At 48.8% G+C, this 20,710-nt stretch overlaps 1 protein-coding gene across 4 annotated transcripts in view; it reads right to left on the bottom strand.

Annotated features, from left to right (window-relative positions):
- Positions 1-20,710, bottom strand: part of NPHP4 (nephrocystin 4) — a 113,900-nt gene that overhangs the window by 24,872 nt on the left and 68,318 nt on the right. For all 4 annotated transcript variants that reach the window (XM_055306178.1, XM_055306176.1, XM_055306177.1 and 1 more), the window contains 6 exons: positions 14,507-14,568; positions 12,452-12,559; positions 10,960-11,111; positions 10,620-10,811; positions 9,986-10,173; positions 42-202 (listed from right to left, as the gene is read on the bottom strand). In XM_055306178.1, the coding sequence (XP_055162153.1) occupies positions 42-202; positions 9,986-10,173; positions 10,620-10,811; positions 10,960-11,111; positions 12,452-12,559; positions 14,507-14,568 (863 nt within the window). The remainder of the gene's footprint in view (positions 1-41; positions 203-9,985; positions 10,174-10,619; positions 10,812-10,959; positions 11,112-12,451; positions 12,560-14,506; positions 14,569-20,710) is intronic.

The raw sequence follows: 20,710 nt of genomic DNA, 5'->3' as shown, positions 1-20,710 counted from the left end.
GGACACCCCACCCTAACCGGCCCGCTGCAGAGCACTGCCACCTTCATCTGGACGGCTGCAGATCCCACGAGCAGCAAGGAGTCTCCATCCCAGACGTCGATCTGGAGGGTCTGAGCAGCCAGGTAGTGGGTGAACCAGCGCTGTTCTCCGGGTTTCAGGAACCCAGGTTCCACCAGGTACTTGAGTTGAAAGCCAGGTGCCCCTGTTCAGAGAGGCCCCGAATGAGCCCAAAAGTGATTTGAGTCATTATCATCTTTACATTTTGAAGAGACTCCTGCTGTGGTCACAATCACTAATTTCTGCTTCCGTCATAACTACAGTTTAATAAACACATTAATCAAAAACATCATAAAACATCCACATTTACAAAATACAGAGTCGTATCCAGGAAGTCTACATTTCTTTCCAATACATACAATGAACTCCTCCCAGAATACCCCAGGGAAGAATCTTGTGAAACAGTCTATCCTGAACGGGGACAGATATCCTGACGGGGCTGCCCAGGGAGGTCATTATTCTGTATGCAGGGTTTAAGGGGAAACATGGTCTGCCGTCAAAAGTGGGACAGCACACATGAGCGCGCGCGCACACACATGGAGCTCAGGCTAAGGTCAGGCTGAGCTGCCCTCACACAGCACCCCCCAGCGGCCACTCCCGGCTACCAGGTCATCTCTGAGACAGCTTTTCCAGGTGGCATCACCGTCGATTCTAAACTGACAAAAACACCACTAAAATCATTAGTTACAGTGCAGGGAACAACACAAACATTTCCCCCTTCCCATCAATAACCTATTTTCAGGGGCACCTGGGTGCCTCAGCGGTTGAGCATCTGTCTTTGGCTCAGGTCATGATACCAGGGTCCCAGGATCGAGTCCCACATTGGGCTCCCTGCATGGAGCCTGCTTTTTCCTCTGCCTATGTCTCTGCCTCTCTCTGTGTGTCTCTCATGAATAAATAAATAAAATCTTAAAAAAAAAAAACAACAACATTATTTTCAGAGCCTCTGACGAGTAGAATACTAGCATGTTTACTCAGCATTGGGAAGTGCGACCCAAGTCAGTCTCTGCCTCCAGCCACCTCAGCCCCCGGGGGCGGGGGGGGGCACACAGTCATGAACATCCCCTCTCCTCTCAAGACTAGAACAGTCCTTCTAGTTGAAGGAGGGAAGCGGGTTGGGATGGGACACAGCACTGGGCACTGAGGGCCTCTCGTGGGCCTACGGGACACTAAGCCAGGACCAGTTGCCATAGGCCTGGCTCCGACCACAGTGAGAATTCACAGGGACACCTCATTAAGGGAGCCCAGCAATAAGGAATCAGGAAAAAGGCTCAGAGAGGGGGTGGCAATGACATCATGCAGCGGCAGGCCAGTCCTTAGTATCACATCTCCAGTGACCAGACAAAAGTCACAGGGCCAATGGAGGCCAAGGACACCTACCACCCTTGCCCCAGTCCCCAGTGCCACCCACCAGCTGAGACCTAAGTGGCCTGTGACAACTGGTCATTCTCAGGACACCCCCTAAATAATGGGAGCTAAGGCTGGCTCCTTAGATGCATGGTGAGGACCAAAGACCTATAAACACCCAAGACCCTGCTCATGGTCCGAATGGTATGGCACCCCATACCAGGCCCACCTGGGCTACAGGAGAAGGAAGAGCTCAGCCACTGGCTTCTACACTGGTCACACTTCTGATTCGAGGAGACAGAACAGGTTTGACCTCTGTGGGCCAACTTCCCAAACGATGCCTACAGACACCAGCCCTGGGAGCTCCATACTCCACCTCCAGCATCCCCCAGATCCACAGACTCTCCATCCAGAGTTCTACTTGCTCCCCAGTGATGCATGTCCCAGATGGACCCTCCATCTTTCCCACACCAACTCCTTGTCACATCGTCCCAAAGTACTTCCTTGGCACCAGGCCCTTGCAACACCCCTGCTAGGCTGGCTCCCGCTCCACCACCACTGCATCCACTCAGCTGCCTGGTCCTTTTGACACACCATTAACTCACACTCAACAAATAACTGCAGTGCCCCCAGCATGTGCACCAAGCACCACGCAGGGATAATGTGAGAGAAGAGGACGAACAGGGAGGGTCCCCACCTGATGGAGCTCATGGTCACAGGATAACATACTCAGCCCAGAGCTAATGGCATGCTGAGTACCTGGGGGAGGCATGTGGGGCTGTGGTGGCCATCCTGGTCTGGGCCCAGCCTCAGGGCTCTCATGCTGGAGGCACCCAGTTCCTCCTGCCACAGGCTTGGGCCCCTTTACTTCTATCCGGCTCAGACAACCGGTTCCTCAGTGGCCTTCCCTGAGGTCCACACTCCCTGCAGTCCATCCCACTACACAGCCAAAGCATCTGCAAAGAGAACCCTGTGTCATCTCCATCCTGCTCAGAAGTGAGCAATGATACTGACCATCTACTCACACAAGACAGACCTCAGGGGCAGTGGCACCTCCCCAGGGTCCACTCAGGTTCCCAAGCTTACCTCCCTCACCCCCTCTCAAACACCAAGCCCCAGCCCAGCTCGCTCCATTCTGAGCCTCAGTCCAGCCACACCCCCACATCCAAGTGTGGTAGGTGCTCTTCCTCCGGTTGGATGGTCCTCAGTCTCCATCTCTCCTTCATGACCCCACAAACACCCCTACTCTGCGAAGGCATCCACAACTTCCACAGATGACAGGCACTTTATAACACTATGGTCTACAATCCACAATGAATATACAGCAGCTGGGAATATCTACACACCATATGACAAAGCAAAAATCTAGAGATGCAAGGAGAAACAGATAAAAACATAATAATAGGAGAGATCAACTAATCACTTTGTTTTCAGGGCAGGCCTAGTGGGCAATAAACAACAGCATGGAAGGCCAGCCGAGATAATCCATCACATAGAGCATATACATGTACATATGACACTGTTCCCTGCTAACATTGAATATATCTTTCGAGTCTATCTGGAACATTAATAAAAATTAACTATATACCTGGCCACGAAGAAAACCTGAATATGCTCCAGAAGGTGAAAATAACACAAACAGTATTCTCTGAATACAATGCAACAAATTAGAAACTAGAAACAATTTTTTAAAAACTAATTTACAGTTTACTTTTAAATAACTTGATGTCAAATGGAAAACAAACTCCAGGGCAGCCCAGGTGGCTCAGCGGTTTAGCACCACCTTCAGCCCAGGGTGTGATTCTGGAGACCTGGAATCAAGTCCCACATCAGACTCCCTGCATGGAGCCTGCTTCCCCCTCTGCCTCTGCCTCTCTCTCTGTCTCTCATGAATAAATAAATAAAATCTTAAAAAAAAAATCCAAACAGATTTTCTACAAAATAATGAAAATACTACTTATCTGAATCACCAAAGCATAAAGCTGTAATCAAAGGAAAATTCATAGCCTTGAATACTTTGCATCCACAAAAACAAAAGAATAAAAGTAAGTGAATTAAGCAACTCAAATTAGAAAAATAACACTGAAGAATACAAAAAAAAAGGCAAGAAAGATAAATATGAATTTTAAATGGTTAGAAAATAATAAAAGAGCAAAACCTGCATGAGTGTGTCTTTGGAGAGTCAGGGAAGCAGGAGTGAGGACATGAGAGGATGTCCATATCCCTGTCCCATGTCCCATGAGGGCAGTTCTCCCGAGGTTAACCTGGATTCAGCAGAACTCCCATAAAGGGCTAACAGTTTCACATGGAAACCCAGCCAGAATGTGGGGTGGTGGTGGGGCTGCAGGGAAGAAGAGCATGGTGGAGTGGAGGGAAAGCTGTAAGTCAGAGCAAAGTTGCACCTCTAGCTCCACAGCACACCCACTGTGTGGACAGGTGGTCTAATGCAGAGCTTGGCAAACCACAGCCCACAGGCTGATTCAGCTGTAAGCTAAGAAGAGCTTTCACATTTCTAAAGGTTTGTTAAAAAAGAAGAAGATTCCAGAGAGAACATATATAACCCAGAAAGTCTGAAATATTTACTATCTGGCCCTTAACAGAAATCAGTCTGCCAACCTCTGGTCTAATGGAACAAAATATAAAGTCCAGAATAAATCTGAGCCATAAAAAAAGGGTATAAGGTAAGGGTGGCTCTCAAGTCACTTTAGAAAAAGATGGACTTTCTAATAAATGGCCCTGGGTCAAAAGGACAGACGTTTGAAAAAAAGATAAACCTGGCCTCCTATGTTCCATACACAACAGGACAAACTACAAATGGACCAGAAGTCTCATGTAAAAAATGAAACTTATAAGGCCCCTGGAGAAAATGTGTGTGAATCTCTTTATGAACCAAGGAGAACACCTTCGCATCCATGACTCAGGAATTTAGAAGCAATAAAACTAAAGACCACCACATTAGATGGCATAACAGCAAAATTTTATGAGGTACCTGCAAGTCTCAGGCTCAGGGTTGTGGTTTTGAGCCCTACCCTGGATGGAGAGATTACTTAAAAATAAAAATCTTGGGATCCCTGGGTGGCTCAATGGTTTAGCGCTTGCGTTCGGCCCAGGGTGTGATCCTGGAGACCTGGGATCGAGTCCCACATGGGGCTCCCTGCATGGAGCCTGCTTCTCCCTCTGCCTATGTCTCTGCCTCTCTCTCTCTCTCTCTCTCTCTCTGTGTGTGTGTGTGTGTGTGTGTGTGACTATCATAAATAAATAAAAATTAAAAAAAAAAGAAGCTGGGAACAATACAAATGTCTATGGACAACCAATCAGATAAATGATGTGCAATACTCAGACAGAGACTTCTATACAGCCAAGATAAAGGACAAACTACTGCCCCACACAACAACCTGCGTGGACCTCATAGACACAATATCCAGTGGAAGTAAGACTCGGAAAGGCACACGCAAGATGATCCTATTTCAGTTCAAAACTGCAGGTGCACTGGTCTACAGGGCCAGAATTCAAAGAGTGGTCACCCCTGGGGAAGCCACCGATGGTGGGAAAGGAGAAGGCTGGGAGAGGCCTGGGGATGGGTCTGCAGCCCTATCTGAGTGGGCTGGTGATCACACAGATGTGTTCACTGTCTACAAGTTACAGCTGTTATAAAAATTAACTCAAAATGGGTCACAGACCCAAATTTGAAACACAAAACTTAGACGCTCTTGAAAGAAAGTAGAGGACAAAATTCCAGGTGTGGTGACGAGTGTTTACCTCTAACACCAAAGACATGAACGATCCATGACGGAAATAATTGATAAATTGGACTCCATTAAAATTACAAACCTCTGCCCTCCGAAAGACACCGGTAAGACCGTGAAAAAGATGAGCCACAAGCTGGGAGAAGATATTCGCAAAGCACACATCTGATAATAGTGCAGGCAGGCAAAATATAAGAAGGATCTCTTAAAAAATACAACAATAAGAAAATCCATTCTACAAACAGGCAAAATATCTGAACAGACACCTCCCCAAAGAAGGACTCGTGGCAAGCAAGCCCATGAGAAGATGCTCCACATCACACGTCATCAGGGAAATGGAAATAAAAACAACAGTGAGATGTCACCATGTACATATGAGAATGGGCACGATCCAGAACGCCATCAACACAAAATGCTGGGAGGATGTGGGGTAGCAGGGACGCTCACTCACTGCTGGCAGAAACGCAACATGGCACAGCCACTCGGGAAGACAGTTGGGCAGTCTCCTACAAAACCAAACATACTCTTACCATACAACCGTGCAGCCATCCTTCTAGATGTTACCCAAAGGAGTTGAAAATTTATGTCTACACAAGATCCTGAGCAAAAATGTCCATGATTGCTCTAGTCATAATCGCCAAAAACTGGAAGCAATGAAGATGCCCTTCAGTAAGTAAGCTAATGGATGTCCACCTAGACAGTGGAGTATTATTCAGCACTAAAAAGAAATGAGCTACCAAGCCACAAAAAGACATGGAAGACTCTCAAATGTGTACTACTAAGTGAAAGAAGCCAGTTGGGACAAGCTACATACTATATAATTCCAAGTGTATAACACCCCAAAACAATGAGGACAGAGGAGGGGGTGACGGGGCAAAGAGGGGGAGCTCAGGGCATATTTGGGTGGTGAAATTATTCTCTACGATATTGCACAGGGATACAGATGCTCCGCATTTGTCAAAATCCATAGAAGGTACACCACCAAGAATAAGCCTCGTGAACTCTGAGCTTTAGCTAACAACAAAGCATCAACACTGGTTCAGCAACTAGGGGAGCTTCTGGGGCAAGGGGTGGATGGGAACTCTGTACCCCCAGCTCAATTTCTCCCTAAACCTGAAACTGCTCTAAAAAGTAAAATCTATAAATTTTTAAAAATTCGGGGAACTGAACACTGTGTTGCATGCATGTTACATTTCATTAACAAAAGAAAATACATCCTAAGTGAGACTCTAGTGGGGCTAGGCACTGAGCTACGGGGACCTGAGCTGGGGCTGCTGGAGGAAGCCTAGCGCCAGCCAGGTGCCCAGGCAGTGGGGTGGCGGACCTTTGGCTGAGCCTCATCAGGTAAGACACTGAAAAGAACTTGTTTTGGACTTCAACTTAAGATTTTTGGACTTCGAGTCTTAATCCAATAATGACAAAATGTGATTTTGGAGTTTAATTTCTTTGGACTTCAACTTACAAGGAAATTTAATTTTTGGACTAATTTCTCTCTGGGAAATTCCTAATGGAAAGGATTTATATTTGAACCCAGAGTACCTCTCCATGGTTGGCCTTTTGAATTAAATTACCTGAACACTATTCATTTAACCTCATCACAGAACCTCTGGTGAACCACTCCAGATAGAGCAGATAGATGGGGCTGGGAACAGGAAATGGAAGAGGAGACAGTTTCTCAGCAAAGGTTCCTGGGAGCCTTGAAATCGATGCACTATTCTGATCCATTTCAGAGCCTTCTGGGGGCATGAGCTAAACTGTCCACCAATGGTCCCCAGAAGCATCAGCAAAGGGAAGGCAGTTGGTTTGGGACAAGTGGTCCCGGGATGGTTAGGAAACCCAGGGAGTTGAGAAAAGAAAACCTAGAGTATTGCAAGAGAGCATCCTTAGCTGGCCACACACTTCATGTAGTGGAGACCCCCTACAGTCACCCTCTGCCCAGCATGTGCCTCTCCCAGACCAAAAGCAGCTCATGGGCTAGAGGGTTTGGGAGAAGGAACAGGGCCTGAGCTGTGCCCCCATCTCCTCTCTCTTTCCAGATTTGTCTGCAGGAATCCAGGATGCTGGATCCTCAGACACGCAGGAGGCAAGGGCTCTACCCCAGGGTCTGTGGCCAGGTGGTCCTACCTCTGTCGGCAGCAAAGTCCATCTGATGAGGTGAGCACCAGCAAGTACACCCAACTCTTGGGCTGACCAGTGCCTGCAATAGCTCTGACCCTCTTGACTGATTCTGACCTTGGACAAGGGAGAACAGCATAACCTGCTGTACTTATGACTCCCCCACCCCAAGCCCAGACAAACTCTACTACCTGTTTTCTAAGCATTTATGCTTATTTTAAAATTTCTCTCCTTCTACTTATATTGAATTTGTTCTGGTTGTTTTCTTTAAACTTCTTGAGTTGAACAATTAGATCGGAATTTTTAAAAATACTTTCTTCTTTCCCAATACAAGCACTTAAAGCTGTAAATTTCCCTATAAATAACATTTCACCTGGATCTCATTTGTTTTGCAATATTTGCAATATGATTTTGTGATTCCGTTTTCAATAACCATTCTTATTTTGATTTCTTCATTGACCCACAGAATAAATAAAAGTATGCTTTAAAATTAAAAAAAAAAAAAACTAGCAGTTCAGAGCCTTTTTAGGGGAGGGAGTGGTTGATTTCTGACATGTGGTATTACAGTCAGAGAATTCATGCCATTCAGATCAGATACTGGTCTCCTGGAACATGGTGATGCCTGCACCGTGGCCTAAAACATGCACACGTATACATGACTGATCAGTTCTTGTAAATAAGTCTCAAGCGTGCTTGGAAAGAATGCACGTCCTCTAAATTGGTTCTATAGGTTTTATAAGATTATTTTTTTTAATTGTATCTTATTACATCCTTGATTATTTTCTGCTTGATGCGTCAATTCACTGGGAGGTTCATCACCTTCCACAACCATAGGTTTGTCAATTTCCCCTTCTAAAGTCTGTCAATGTGTCAACATTTCTTTTGTGTTTTGAAGCTGCTTGTTGGCAGTTCACAGGTTCAGAATTATTTATTTTCCTAGTGATTATTCTCTTGATTATATTTAATAGGCTTCTTTATCCTCATTACCGCATTTGCCTTTTGTCTCTTTTGTCTGATGCTAATGTCACCAAACTACTTTCACTTGATTATCATTTTAATATGGCATTTCCCACCTGTTCTTTCTACTGAAGGGGCAGCAAGGGTTCCCAGCTCTGCCCCTCAAAAACCCCACCACTGGCCAAAGAGGGGTAACTCATCATTGATAAAAACAACATATTTGGTGTGTTTTGACCCATTGCAGTGTGGTTTACAATGATGCCAGAAACAAAAGCCCTTGGCCCCACTCTCAAACAATGCTACGGAACTGGCTCATTATTTTGAAAATTCGTAAATAAATGGGAAGAACTGAACACCATTCTGCCTTTCCTACATGGACTACACCTCAAAGTAACCCCATAGTTGAGGAGGGCAAGTTTCTCTTTATGGAAGGATTCCAGTTGAGAAACAAAAAGGTGTTCCAGATGGGGATCCCTGGGTGGCTCAGCAGTTTAGTGCCTGCCTTTGGCCCAGGGTGCGATCATGGAGTCCCGGGATGGAGTCCCGGGATGGAGTCCCGCGTCGGGCTCCCAGCATGGAGCCTGCTTCTCCTTCTGCCTGTGTCTCTGCCTCTCTCTCTCTCTCTCTCTCTCTCTACGTCTATCATAAAAAAAACAAAACAAAAAAAACAAAAAGGTGTTCCAGAAGTACAACATCACCACTGTTCAACCTTGAGCAAAATAACCAGCCTATGGGCAACCATCCTAACAGCCACTGACTAGCCACAGAAAGAAGGGACCAGCCCCTGCACAGCCCCAGCCCCAGAGACTTCCTGCCCAAAACAAAGCCATCCCTCTGACCATGCATAGAGATCTCCAATGTCCAGGAAAAACAGGTGACAGAGAAGGGCACTGTAAATATCACCACTGGGAGGCAAAACCCAAGTGCAGACGGCGGGAAGCTCTGAAGGATGAAGCAATGTGGCTACTTCAACAAATAACACAACAACCAAGGCCAGGGGCGGCAGGGGAGCTGCAGACACACACACTGGAGAGTCATGTCACCGCAACACACACCTTCCCAAGATCTTGATCTGAACAAACTATTAAAAACTGTATCCTCATTAAAAACAAACAAAAATCCTTCTTCCATCAACTTCAAAAAAGTTTTTTAAAAAGTTCCTGGGAAAATTTTAACAGTAGCTAAATATTTGATAACATTTAAGGGATTAATATTAATTTTAAGCAGGATAATACTGAGTTTATGTCCTCTCAAACAAGACTATTTTTTTTCAGATATCTTTTTTTTTTTTTGCTTTTCTAATTTGTTCAAGACGTTTCCTCTCTCTGGCATCCCACTACCCTCTATTTCTTTTTTTTTTTATATAAATTTATTTTTTATTGGTGTTCAATTTGCCAACATATAGAATAACACCCAGTGCTCACCCCGTCAAGTGCCCACCTCAGTGCCCAGGCATCCCCACCCCCCTCCCACCTCCCCTTCCACCACCCCTAGTTCGTTTCCCAGAGTTGACTCTTTGTTTTTTAAATATACATAAGGAAATAGTCACAGATTTTGCTTCGAGGGATCTAGGGTCTGGGGGGGGGGGCACAGTTGACAGCTGCTGGCACCCACTGGCAGAAGCACCGGTTCATTACACTATTCCTTCAAATTCTGCACGTGTTTGAATATTTTCACCATACAATATTTTGTAAGTAATACAATTTATAAACAAGGCTCAATGCTGGATTTCTCACATCTTTGCCAGACACATAAGCACTTACCAGCATCAGAGGAGCCATCTTTGTCAGTGAGAACCAGGAGATACAACAGGGAACCAGAGCCTGTCTTGCCCGTTTCATCCAGCCCGATCAGCTGCAAGCGTGGCGTTGTCATGGGTGGGAAGCGATAGAACTGGAAGGTGAAATACACGGTCTTTGGCCACGGTGCTCCCTGGCAGTCCTGGGACACTCTGAATCCAAAAAAAGCCCCAAATTAATCAAGTATCCATAGTAGAGAACCTGGGTTTTCAAGAGCCCAGCACCACAGGCAAGACACTGCCTCATCCACCCACATGAGCAGCTCTACTGGGATCTCGGGGAGCCCGTCAGACAGCAACCCATTTCAGCCCCAGCTGGAGAACCCTGCTCTCAGAGCTACATCAATACCAAGAATTGGCCAACTACACTGTCCATGTCAATGACAGAAGTTCAGGCAAAGCCAGTTTCACAGCATCTAGAGATGGCTGTGTGAGCACCCTAACCAAATGAAAACAAAAACACATAGCATTCCTTAATCCAGGAAAACCTCAGCATAGAGAGTCCTGCCAACTCAGAGCCATACAGAGGGGTTTCTTCAATGCAAGGAAAGTGAAAGCCAGGTAAAGAGTAACATAAACAGAATATATTAAGATCGCACCTGCTAAAGGCAAGAAAATGCAGTACTATCTCGTTGCTTTGTAGACAATCTGATTCTTCCTTTTGGGGGTTGAATTTCACAGGATCTGTAGGATTTACAGCCTCGGCTGGTTGCTTATTGGCATCCAGAATCTCAGGAAAGCCGCAGGCTTGCAGGAGCACCATTGAGGCTCGTGAGAGCTTACTTCCAGAGCTAAAACAGAAAGATCATGGTGGCCGGCCTCCAGGAAAGGGCCGGCAAAGAGGTAGGACCTGCTGACAACCCCTCTCTGGGGAAAGCCTGTTGTTCAGAGTCAGTCTTCCCAGCACAGCATGCCAGGGGCCTCAGGGCTACCTCTCACCTCCTGGTCTGGGCTCCCACAACAATCGGGGCGTGCACCGGCATAAAAGGCAGCTCCTGCAGCTGTTCAGCAACAGAGGCTCCCAGGACCAAGGACGCCTGGCTCAGCTGGGCCTCCAGGTGAGAGATCCTGCCCTCCGAGGGGGGCTCCTGCTGAGCAAAATGAGGCCCCAAGTGAGGCCAACAAGGATCCCAGCCTGTAACAACTGAGGAGGCTGAGATGGGGGGGTGTTCACTGATGAGCCACCTGTCGGACTGCTAGCTTCAGCAAAGGAAAATACAGGACGCCCAAGTGCCTCTTACACTTTAGGCAAACAATGAATAATTATGGTATAATGTAAGTATGTCCCATGAAATATCTGGAACTTACACTAAAAAGTCACCACTTACCTGAAATTCTAATTTATCTGGGCCATTTCGTATTTTAGGTGAGTCAAAAAGCAATGAGGGAGGTATCATCAATTTTATGAACTGGCACCATTGAGAGATCTGCTGTCTGAGAAGGTCAATTAACATAAAAACCACATTGATAGACCAGAAAAATGAACCCTCCTTCAACACTGCAAGACAGACCACTACTCAGCTCCCAGCTCGCCTGTATAGATGTTTTTCTGATCCCATCACCTGAATATTCTAGTCATTCTTTTGTATTCCACCTTCCACATCCCTCCAGAGCAGAAGACGTGTCTAAATGAAGAGACTGTTTGGGAATCAGAATGCTCTCTTTCACACCAGCTCACCTAGCTTTCTGTTTCAGCTCAAAAGGAATACCACAAAACCAGCGATAACTCCGACATGTCTCAGCTGCCTATAATAAGAAATGCAGGCTTTTCATAAATACATGAGCCCTAGACATGTTCTAGAACAAGGCATCTCACGGGACTGTTTTCAAGTAAATAATTTAATGGCGCTATTTTTCCTCAATAGACTTCCAGTACAGGACTGAAGATACAGTTGGCAGGTGAGCCAGCCAACTTTTGAAACCAAACTCTATGTGAATTCCCCAAGGTCAGTGGAAACACAGGCCTGTTTTCCCCACTAGATGCATCCAAATCCAGGACGGTGGGCTTCACTACTTCTCCTTCAGCTGCTGCCAACAAGGAGAGTGTCCTGGAACACTGGAGGCTTGGATCAGCCTCTATTTAGAACTCTAACAAAACTTTCCTTCCCCCTTCATGTACAGAGATCTGAGGGGGATCTAACTTTGTCTTGTCAGGCAGAGTAAAAGCCTAAGTAAGCCTCATAGCAGGGAGAGCTCCCACACCAAATACCCAGGTCTGCAGGACAGAAAGGTGGCAAGTACCTGGGGCATGGAAGTAAGCCATGCCCACCCACTCCCCCTGCCACCCTGTCCCTACACCCATGTCACAGAGAACCCACGAAGGTCTCAGCCACCTCCCCAAGGACCAGCACAGTTCACAAAGTCAAAGACTCCAGCAGATGTCAGGAGTTCAGAGTCATTCCCTGGAAGGAGGAAGGGTGGCCATGCTTACCTCCTGGGCCGGCGGGGGCTTACAGCTGTCGGGTTGCCGTGGAGGGGGTGTGGCTGAGCGGCAGCGGGTGGCAGGCTGTGGGGAAGCTGCCAGCTGGGAAAGGGACAACTGGGGGGAGGAAGAGTGGGTGAGAGGTGTAACACAGCCCCCCTACATCCCAGCGCCCCCCCATACACACACATACACTCACACTGGCATAAACCCAGGAGACATAGCACAGAAGGCAGTGAGGTCTGCAACCACTTGCTGGGTGGCCGCTTCTCGTTCCTTTACTAGTTACTAAGAGGCAAGAATGTGGTCCCTACCATGTGGTAAGACTGGCATAAAAACAATAGTAACAAGGAACAGCAGGTGGAAAAGAGGAAGGGCCGAGGAAGGCAGGTTCTCTGCCACTTATGGGCTGTGTGGGCAGCTGGTCTTTGAACTTCTCTGGATTTCACATCCAGCCAGGGACTGAACAGGTGCAAGGTCCCTTCCAGGTCTCACCACCACTGTGCCTGGGACACAATCCCGTCACTGAGGCAGTGACTGGAATGGGAGCCGACACGAGCTCTAGAGACAGCTGCTGAGACTGAATCCCCACACCACTATTACTGTGTGACTGAGGGCAGGCCATCGAGTCCTTTCTCTACCTCTGTCTCCTCATCTGCAAAATGGGGGTGAAAATAGTACCTAAATCACAGGACTATCATGGGAATTAAATGAGAAGTCGTGGAAAGGGCTTGGCCAGAACCTGGTGCATGTAAGCCTCCTGTCACGTTGCAGATGTCTGGAAAGTGAATGCAGCTGTAAGGAGGGCCTACGCTCCATGGAAGACCTGCCTCTCAAATCTTGGACTCACTTTATGACATACACAGTTAGCTGGCCCAGCACGGTACTGGGACAGAGGAACCCAACACGAGACAGATCAAAGGAGTGGCTGGGGTAGGCATGTGGCAATGGGGGACCCCACCCAGCAGCAGCCCCAAGGGCAGAGAAGAGCTGTGGGGTCTGTTCAGCTCCCTTCAGACCCACAAGCTGTCTTGAGACTTTCCTGCGTCAGGAAGTGGGCAGCACTGTTCTGTGGCCCTGAACACTTAGGGTGACATGGAAACTGCTGTAACGGGCCAGTAGGGAAGCCTGGGAGGCTGTCTCCAGACATGTGTCTTCAGGCAAATAAAACGTTTACTTCTGAACGAGTTTCCAAGCTGCTTGGTACACGTTAAACCCACTTCCTTGAGACAGACTTTGATAGTCTGTCTGATAGAATTATTCGACTTTTCTAGATAAGTCATTTTCCAGGGTGATACTGGCAAAGTCATCAGGAAGACAAGCCAACTCTGACCCTGAACAAGGTGATGCCGGAACCACTGGCAAGCACTGTGACAAGATCGGGGTTACAAAGGGGTGGACTCAATGGCCAGCCAACAACCAGCACCTCTCTTCCTATGCAGGAGACCCTCACACACAGAACTATCCGCTGTCTGACAGGCGGTGGCCCATCTTTACCAGCACCAGCTGCTCAGCCTATGGGCCTGGCTTTGGCCCCACTGCCCGGGGCACTGGTCAGTGCCAGGCACCCTCTCCTGGTAGAGACAAGACAGGAGGAAATGAAGACCACAGGGCAGCCCGGGTGGCTCAGCGATTTAGCGCCACCTTCAGTCCAGGGCATGATCCTGGAGACCCGGGATCGAGTCCCACGTCGGGCTCCCTGCATGGAGCCTGCTTCTCCCTCTGCCTGTGTCTCTCTTTCTCTCTCTCTCTCTCTCTCTGTTTCTCATGAATAAATAAAATCTTTTAAAAAACTTTAAAAACCCAACTTAAAAAAAAAAAAAAAAGGAAATGAAGACCACACTGTGGCACCTCAGAAAAAAACAAAGGCTACTCGGCCCTGAAAGATTCTCAGCTATGACATAACTGCCAGAGAGAGCACATCATTTTTTAAAAGTACTGAATGTGTCCCAGCAAAGCAAAAGAGACACCACTGTTCTTAATGATGCAGAGAACGTTCTGCCCCTGGGGCCTTTAATTAATGGATTTTGGAATTCTGAAACAGGCCTCTCAGCCCAGACTTACCCCTGGTCCCACCGGCGAGTCCTGGAGGGCAGCGAGCCCCTGGGGCGGCAGTGCTGGCAGGTCTGGAGGGGAAGCAGACAGAGGTGGGGAGGGGCACTCAGGAGCCCTGGGAGGCCTGACTCAGGGCCTGACCCGTCTGCCCCGGGCTGTGACTGGTGTTGCCGCTGGCGTTGGGCAGTCCAATCACTCTGCAGTAAGGTCCAGAGCTGCTCCCCCAGGTCACAGCCTCAGAGGACGGAGCTGAGCTCGGGCTGCTGTCACTCCAGTTCCCCTACCCCTGGCCACCCCACCTGGCCTCATACTTTCTGACTGTATGGTGTCACCAAGAATGGGCTTCATGACCCATGAAGTCCTCACACACCCATCCTGTGCCTTTCCATCTTCCCATCTGCTCATACTCCCGACTCTGGAGAGCTGGGGCCCTGGGTCAGCTGGCCTGGCACCCCCACTCCTCTGACTAGGGTGGACTTGCTGTTGTGCTAAGTAAGCAACTTTGAAGCAGATGCACATGCCGCACCCTGCTGTTCCTGCCTCCACCCCCGCAGATGCCCAGCGCACACAACCTGTCCTGAGTCCAGCGCACTCTAGATGTGGGCATGCTGGGCCTGGGAGGGGCCGGCGGCCATGCATGTCCTTGACCTTGGTGATGCCAAGTCTGGCGCCTGCAGGCTCCAAGGTGCCATCCTCCTGCCAAGTCCAGGGGCCAGCCCCATCCTCACAAGCCAAGTCAGGGCGCTTCCCAGAAACTTAGAAACACTCTGGCCTGCAAGCCTTCACCCCCGAAACCAGCTCACAGCAGATCGTGGATCCAGCTGTGCTCCCAAGAAAGGTGTCATCTCACCAGAAGCAAAGTGTGGAGGAGGATTCCAGCAGCCAAGAACCTCTCCCTCCACTTGAGAGTGCTGGCGGCAGCTCACTGCCCATCCCAAGGCAGGAAGCATTACAGAGCCACTGAGTCCTCTGTATCCCACCCTGATACCGGGACTCTGGAAAGCCCCACAGGCTGACTCTGTTCACAAGGATGAAACTGCAGGAAATGGGAAGGGACCAGACCAGTGGCTCCCCCACCACCAGGGCTAATGCTGTGCGGACAGGTCCCCACTGACTGCCTGAGACAAAGGAGCAGCTCACATTTCTGCTCCAGCAAGATTCACCACCTGTCTGAAGACACTCTGTTACTTCCCCATCAGCCTCAACTTGCTGAAAATCACAGTCAACAGAAGCTCAATCGTCCAAGCCTCCTTCCTGTCAATTCAGCTTCTAGAAGCCCAAACTGCCTCCACTGACACCTGGGCTATCTGTGTCCCACAGGGTCACATAAAGACCTGTGACCAGGTGTTTTCTCTGCCGGGAGGGCACACCTGCAGCATCACACAGATGGGAAACATCAGACGGCCCAGAAAGCACTTTGGTGAGGGGACCAGACAGGATCACAGAGGATATAAAGACAAGTGCACAGGTGAACAGAAGGCCAGGCAGCGGTCTTCCTGGAGAAAGCCCCCAAGCTGGAGGGCACAGAAGTCCCCCCAGAAGCACTGGGGAGCCCACAGTGCAACTTCCTCCCTGCCCATCATCACCAACCATGGGCCAGACCTGAGTAGCATGGAGCACTGAAGCCCTTTGTCCCAAATGCCAGCTATCTCCCTAGGAGTGCTTCTCTGACACACGGCTGTGCATTCTGGGGAGAAACTGAGGCAGGCCTGAGGAAGGGTGCTCACAAGTCCGCCTAGGTCTAGCTGCAGGTCAGGCCTTCACTGGCAGAAGCCTCATCCCGGGAGCAAGGGGTCTGGCGATCTTAGAGGATGGGGGAACAGCTGCCCCAAAAGGCAGAGGGAAGAAGGGTTCATCGTTGCTCAAGACAGAGTCACTGTGATTTAAAGAAAGATGGGGAAAAATAAGTGTCCCACTGGGCCCTGAAAATAAGGCTTTAATCACTATTTAAAGGTTCTTTAGACACTAAGAATTCATATGGCAAATTCACCTGAAGACCCTCATTTCTAACTATTTGGGGGTAAAAAGCCATCCTCCCTAAGACACTGATCACAGGAAATGAGGGACATAAACAAAATCTGTGTAGAGATAAAGGGACAGGCAGCTCAGTGACGGGGTGGCCATGGGCCTCGCCACAGAAGTTGCTCAGAGTGAAGGTGGCTGAGGCCCTCCAGCACACAGGATGCTGGGTGGCCCAGGGCACTAGGGGGCTGTAGCTGGAGAGAGGCTGGACTTGCACACAGAAGAGCCCAGGCCTGCCCGCAAAATCCACACCTGCAGCTGCACCAGCCCCACCACACCGGCCACCCGTTGCTCGGGCAGGCAGGGCAGGCAGGGACAGTGAGGAACATGTGTCCCAAGCACACCTGCGTGTCCCAAGGTCCCATCGCTGCCCACACCAGCCGCTTCCAGAATACTGTGAAGTTAGGCCCAGACCAATATGCAGTCTGGCACCTGGGAAGTGGCATTGCCCTCTGGACCTGGGGGGTGCATGGGGCTCTTTGGGGCAAGGGATGCGTGCACCTAATAAAGCTGGTACTGTACTCAGATGTTTCCTAAGCAGAGGACACAGGAGAAGATGCACGCCCCAGGTGCTAATAATGGAGCATCACTACAAAGCTGTCATGGTTCTGTCCATGCTGCTGCTGGCAGTGCTATAAAACCCAGACATAGGGCAGCCCCTGTGGCGCAGCAGTTTAGTGCCGCCTGCAGCCTGGGGTGTGATCCTGGAGACCCGGGATCTAGTCCCACCTCGGGCTCCCTGCATGGAGCCTGCTTCTCCCTCTGCCTGTGTCTCTGCCTGCCTCTCTCTCTCTCTCTCTCTCTCTCTGAATGAATAAATAAATAAATAAATAAATAAATAAATAAATAAATAAATCTTTAAAAATAAAAAAAATTAAAATTAAAATAAAACCCAGACATGCAAGGTGCCCTGCCTCGGCGAACTAGGCCCCAGAGGAGTGGGGAGTCCCATGGGGCACCCAAAGCCTAAGGCTGGCTGAAGCAGTGACTTGTCTCCATCAAGGCCTCTGCTCTGAGCCACTCACTAACATCCTACAGCAGAGCACACACACCCTGGGATCCCTTTAAATCTGCCCATTCACATGGCTCCAGCTGGACGGTTCAAACTCCCGGTCCTGCATGACTGCCTGGGTGACACGACTACCCTGGGGGCAGGGAGCCTTCCATTGGAGAGGACGTCCCCGCAGCATCGACACACAGAAGGTCACAACCATGCCAAGAACCTGACTCAGGATATTCCGGGAAAGGCCATGGTGACATATTTCCCTCGACCCGGCTATTTGTCAAATCTACTGAAGCAAACATAGCAACATTCTGACACCACCAGAACACTGAAGAGCAAAATATGGGTCAGGGAAATTCTGAGTTTCCAAAAACCAAGACCGAGTGCCCTCTAGTGGCTCTGTGAACTGCTTCCTGGAGGGTGAGGCGTGGGCCTCTGCTCCCTCATAATTCTAGAGAGGACATAAAGATCATTCATGACAGAGAGCCAAAGTCCCTCACTTAACATGACAGCCTCATGTCATTAAGATTTCCAACAGAACCGACTAAGTTGGTAAATATCAAAGGAGAAAAACTTTCCATCACCAATTAAACACAAATGAACCTGGGATGAAGGCAATCACATCAATGTAACACAAATGCAGCAATAAAATCCAAATTAAATAAAGCAAATGCAATCAGGATGGGTCGGTGCAGACCTGCTGGCCCCAAATGGCAGTGGAGAATGGAGGACGTCGGTACTAGATCCCGATCCCTCCAGCAACCTGCCAATGGGTGGAATGGCAAGTCTCTTTGCAAATAACTCAAGCTCTGCACAGGGGAGACACACCCTCCCCCCAACCATCCAGGGAGACACCTGTCCTGCTAGCCAATGGATGGATCTGGAGCCCAAAGCGAGCTGTCTTTGTGGGGAGGGGTCCCCTTCCCCCTGAACCTCCACAACATGCCCTGGAGCCTAAGAATGTCTGGCCTCCCATGGGCGCTGCTCTGTGCCCAGCTGCCCACGTGGAGCTGGAGGTGGCTAGCTTCCAGGGGACAGGCCAGCTCTCCCTGGTCTGCATCCCGATCGTACAGCACAGGAGGGGCATGAAGTGTTGGTATCTGCCCGTTTGAGCATCTCAAGATGCAGGAGCAGCTGCCAAGCTGGGGTGCCACCACACACAGAAGCAGCAGAGTGCCAGGGATGACCTTGGACTTGGAGTCACGAGGTCAGGCCCTCAATCCACGGCTGACACATCTGCTAGCTCCATGCCCTGACTCCACACTCTCCAGAGAGCAGCAGCAATGGCTTCCAGTTGGAGAAGCACCCTCCCAGCTCTTAACCACACGGGGAATGGTGGGGGACACAGCAGAGTGAAGGGGCTCCATCTCAAGACGTTCATGGAACACCTGAACAGGACTTCTCTCTGCTGGGCTTCCTAAGCCCCAGAGTGACCTTAGAGCTCCTGGGGTCGCTATGGGGAGAAACGCTTCCTGGAAGGAAGCTAACAATGGGAGAGCTGGACGGTAAGGGAACCGGGTGTGGAAGGCAGACAGAGACAGAACCCGAGTGCCAGGACACAGCCAGCCTCACATCAGCTCTGCAAACATGTGCCCAGTGCTTTCCTGGCCCAGGACCCCGGTGGTAAATAGAAAGAGGAGTACACACAGCTCCCATTCGTGAGATGCTCCTAGGACAGTGCTCAGGGTTGGACAAGTGCCCACACCAAAGATCTGCACCTCTTCACCATCAGGGCACAAATTAGGGCACTTGCCACTAGATGGAGCCACCCGGCTCACTCTCAGCCAGGAGCAGGGAGGAGTCCTGTGTGTCACTTCCATGCCACAGCAACTGACTGTGGGGCAGGCACCTCCGACATGTCCCTTTCCTCGTGGTGCTATGGCCAGCAGAACTCAGACTACGCCTGCCATCTGTGACCACGAAAGACAGAGTTGTTACCAACCTGCAGGGGATGTGGAGCAAGAACAGGAAATAAAAGCCTTTTGTTTTAAAGCGGTGAGATCTGGGGATTATGTGTCACCATGGCAAACTGGACTGATTCATTCTGAGGGCAACAGAGGAAGGAGGAGACACACAACAGTATGGAATAAACAACAGGTGTCCCAAGATCAGAGAGTTGTGGAAGAGCACACTATGCCCGGGAGATGCCTGCGCCGGGCTCCAAACATGAGCAGTTTACTCTGGGTATTTCAATGCAAGACTATTTTTTCTAAACTTCTAAATTCAAGGTCAAAGGAAAATAGAAATTTAAACCAATAATTTAGAAAATAAGAACACTGTAGATCAATATGTCAGAAATAGAGTCAAAGAAGTACTTGGAAAGAAACCACAGGACCTGAAATGTTTTATTAAACAGACAAATGGAGGGACAGTGGCTCCATGGTTGAGCTGCCTTTGGCTCAGATTGGGATCCCAGGGTCCTGGGATCGAGTCCCGCATTGAGCTCTCCACAGGGAGCCTGCTTCTCCCTCTGCCTATGTCTCTGTCTTTCTGTGTGTGTCTCTCATGAATAAATAAATAAAATTTTTTTAAAAAGGCAAATGAAAATAAGCTAAGCATTCAACTTCTTTAAAACTTTAAAAAAAGAAGAGATTAATAAAGGCAAAAGCATATAAAATTAAATTATAATTAATTAGATTAAAATGAAAGACACAATTAGAAACTTCAAAACAGCACAGGAATTAATGAAGGTATGCAAGAGCCGACTCCCTACAGAAGATAAAAGGTAAACACCTCTGATGAGTCTGCCCAAGAGAAGGAGACACTCACCAGGAGACCAGGAATGGCAAAGGAATCCATGCAGAGATAGAAATTAGGATATTTACATTACATACAAGTTTATCCCAGGATCCATTCATCTATAGAATATATATATCCCCAAAGTTAACCTGAGCTGAGATGGAAAACCTAAATAGAGCCATAACCATAATAGAAACTTGAAGGTAGGGGATCCCTGGGTGGCGCAGCGGTTTGGCACCTGCCTTCAGCCCAGGATGTGATCCTGGAGCCCCGGGATCAAGTCCCACGTCGGGCTCCCAGCATGGAGCCTGCTTCTCCCTCTGCCTGTGTCTCTGCCTCTCTCTCTCTCTCTCTCTCTCTCTCTCTCTCTCTCTCTCTCGGTCTCTCATGAATAAATAAAAAACCTTAAAAAAAAAAAAAAGAAACTTGAAGGTGGTGAAAACGAGCTA

The sequence above is a fragment of the Nyctereutes procyonoides genome, unplaced genomic scaffold (assembly GCF_905146905.1).
Source record: "Nyctereutes procyonoides isolate TBG_1078 unplaced genomic scaffold, NYPRO_anot_genome, whole genome shotgun sequence".
Lineage (NCBI taxonomy): Eukaryota > Metazoa > Chordata > Mammalia > Carnivora > Canidae > Nyctereutes > Nyctereutes procyonoides.
Note: the sequence above shows the minus strand (reverse complement) of the source record. Positions and strands in the feature narration are given on the sequence as shown.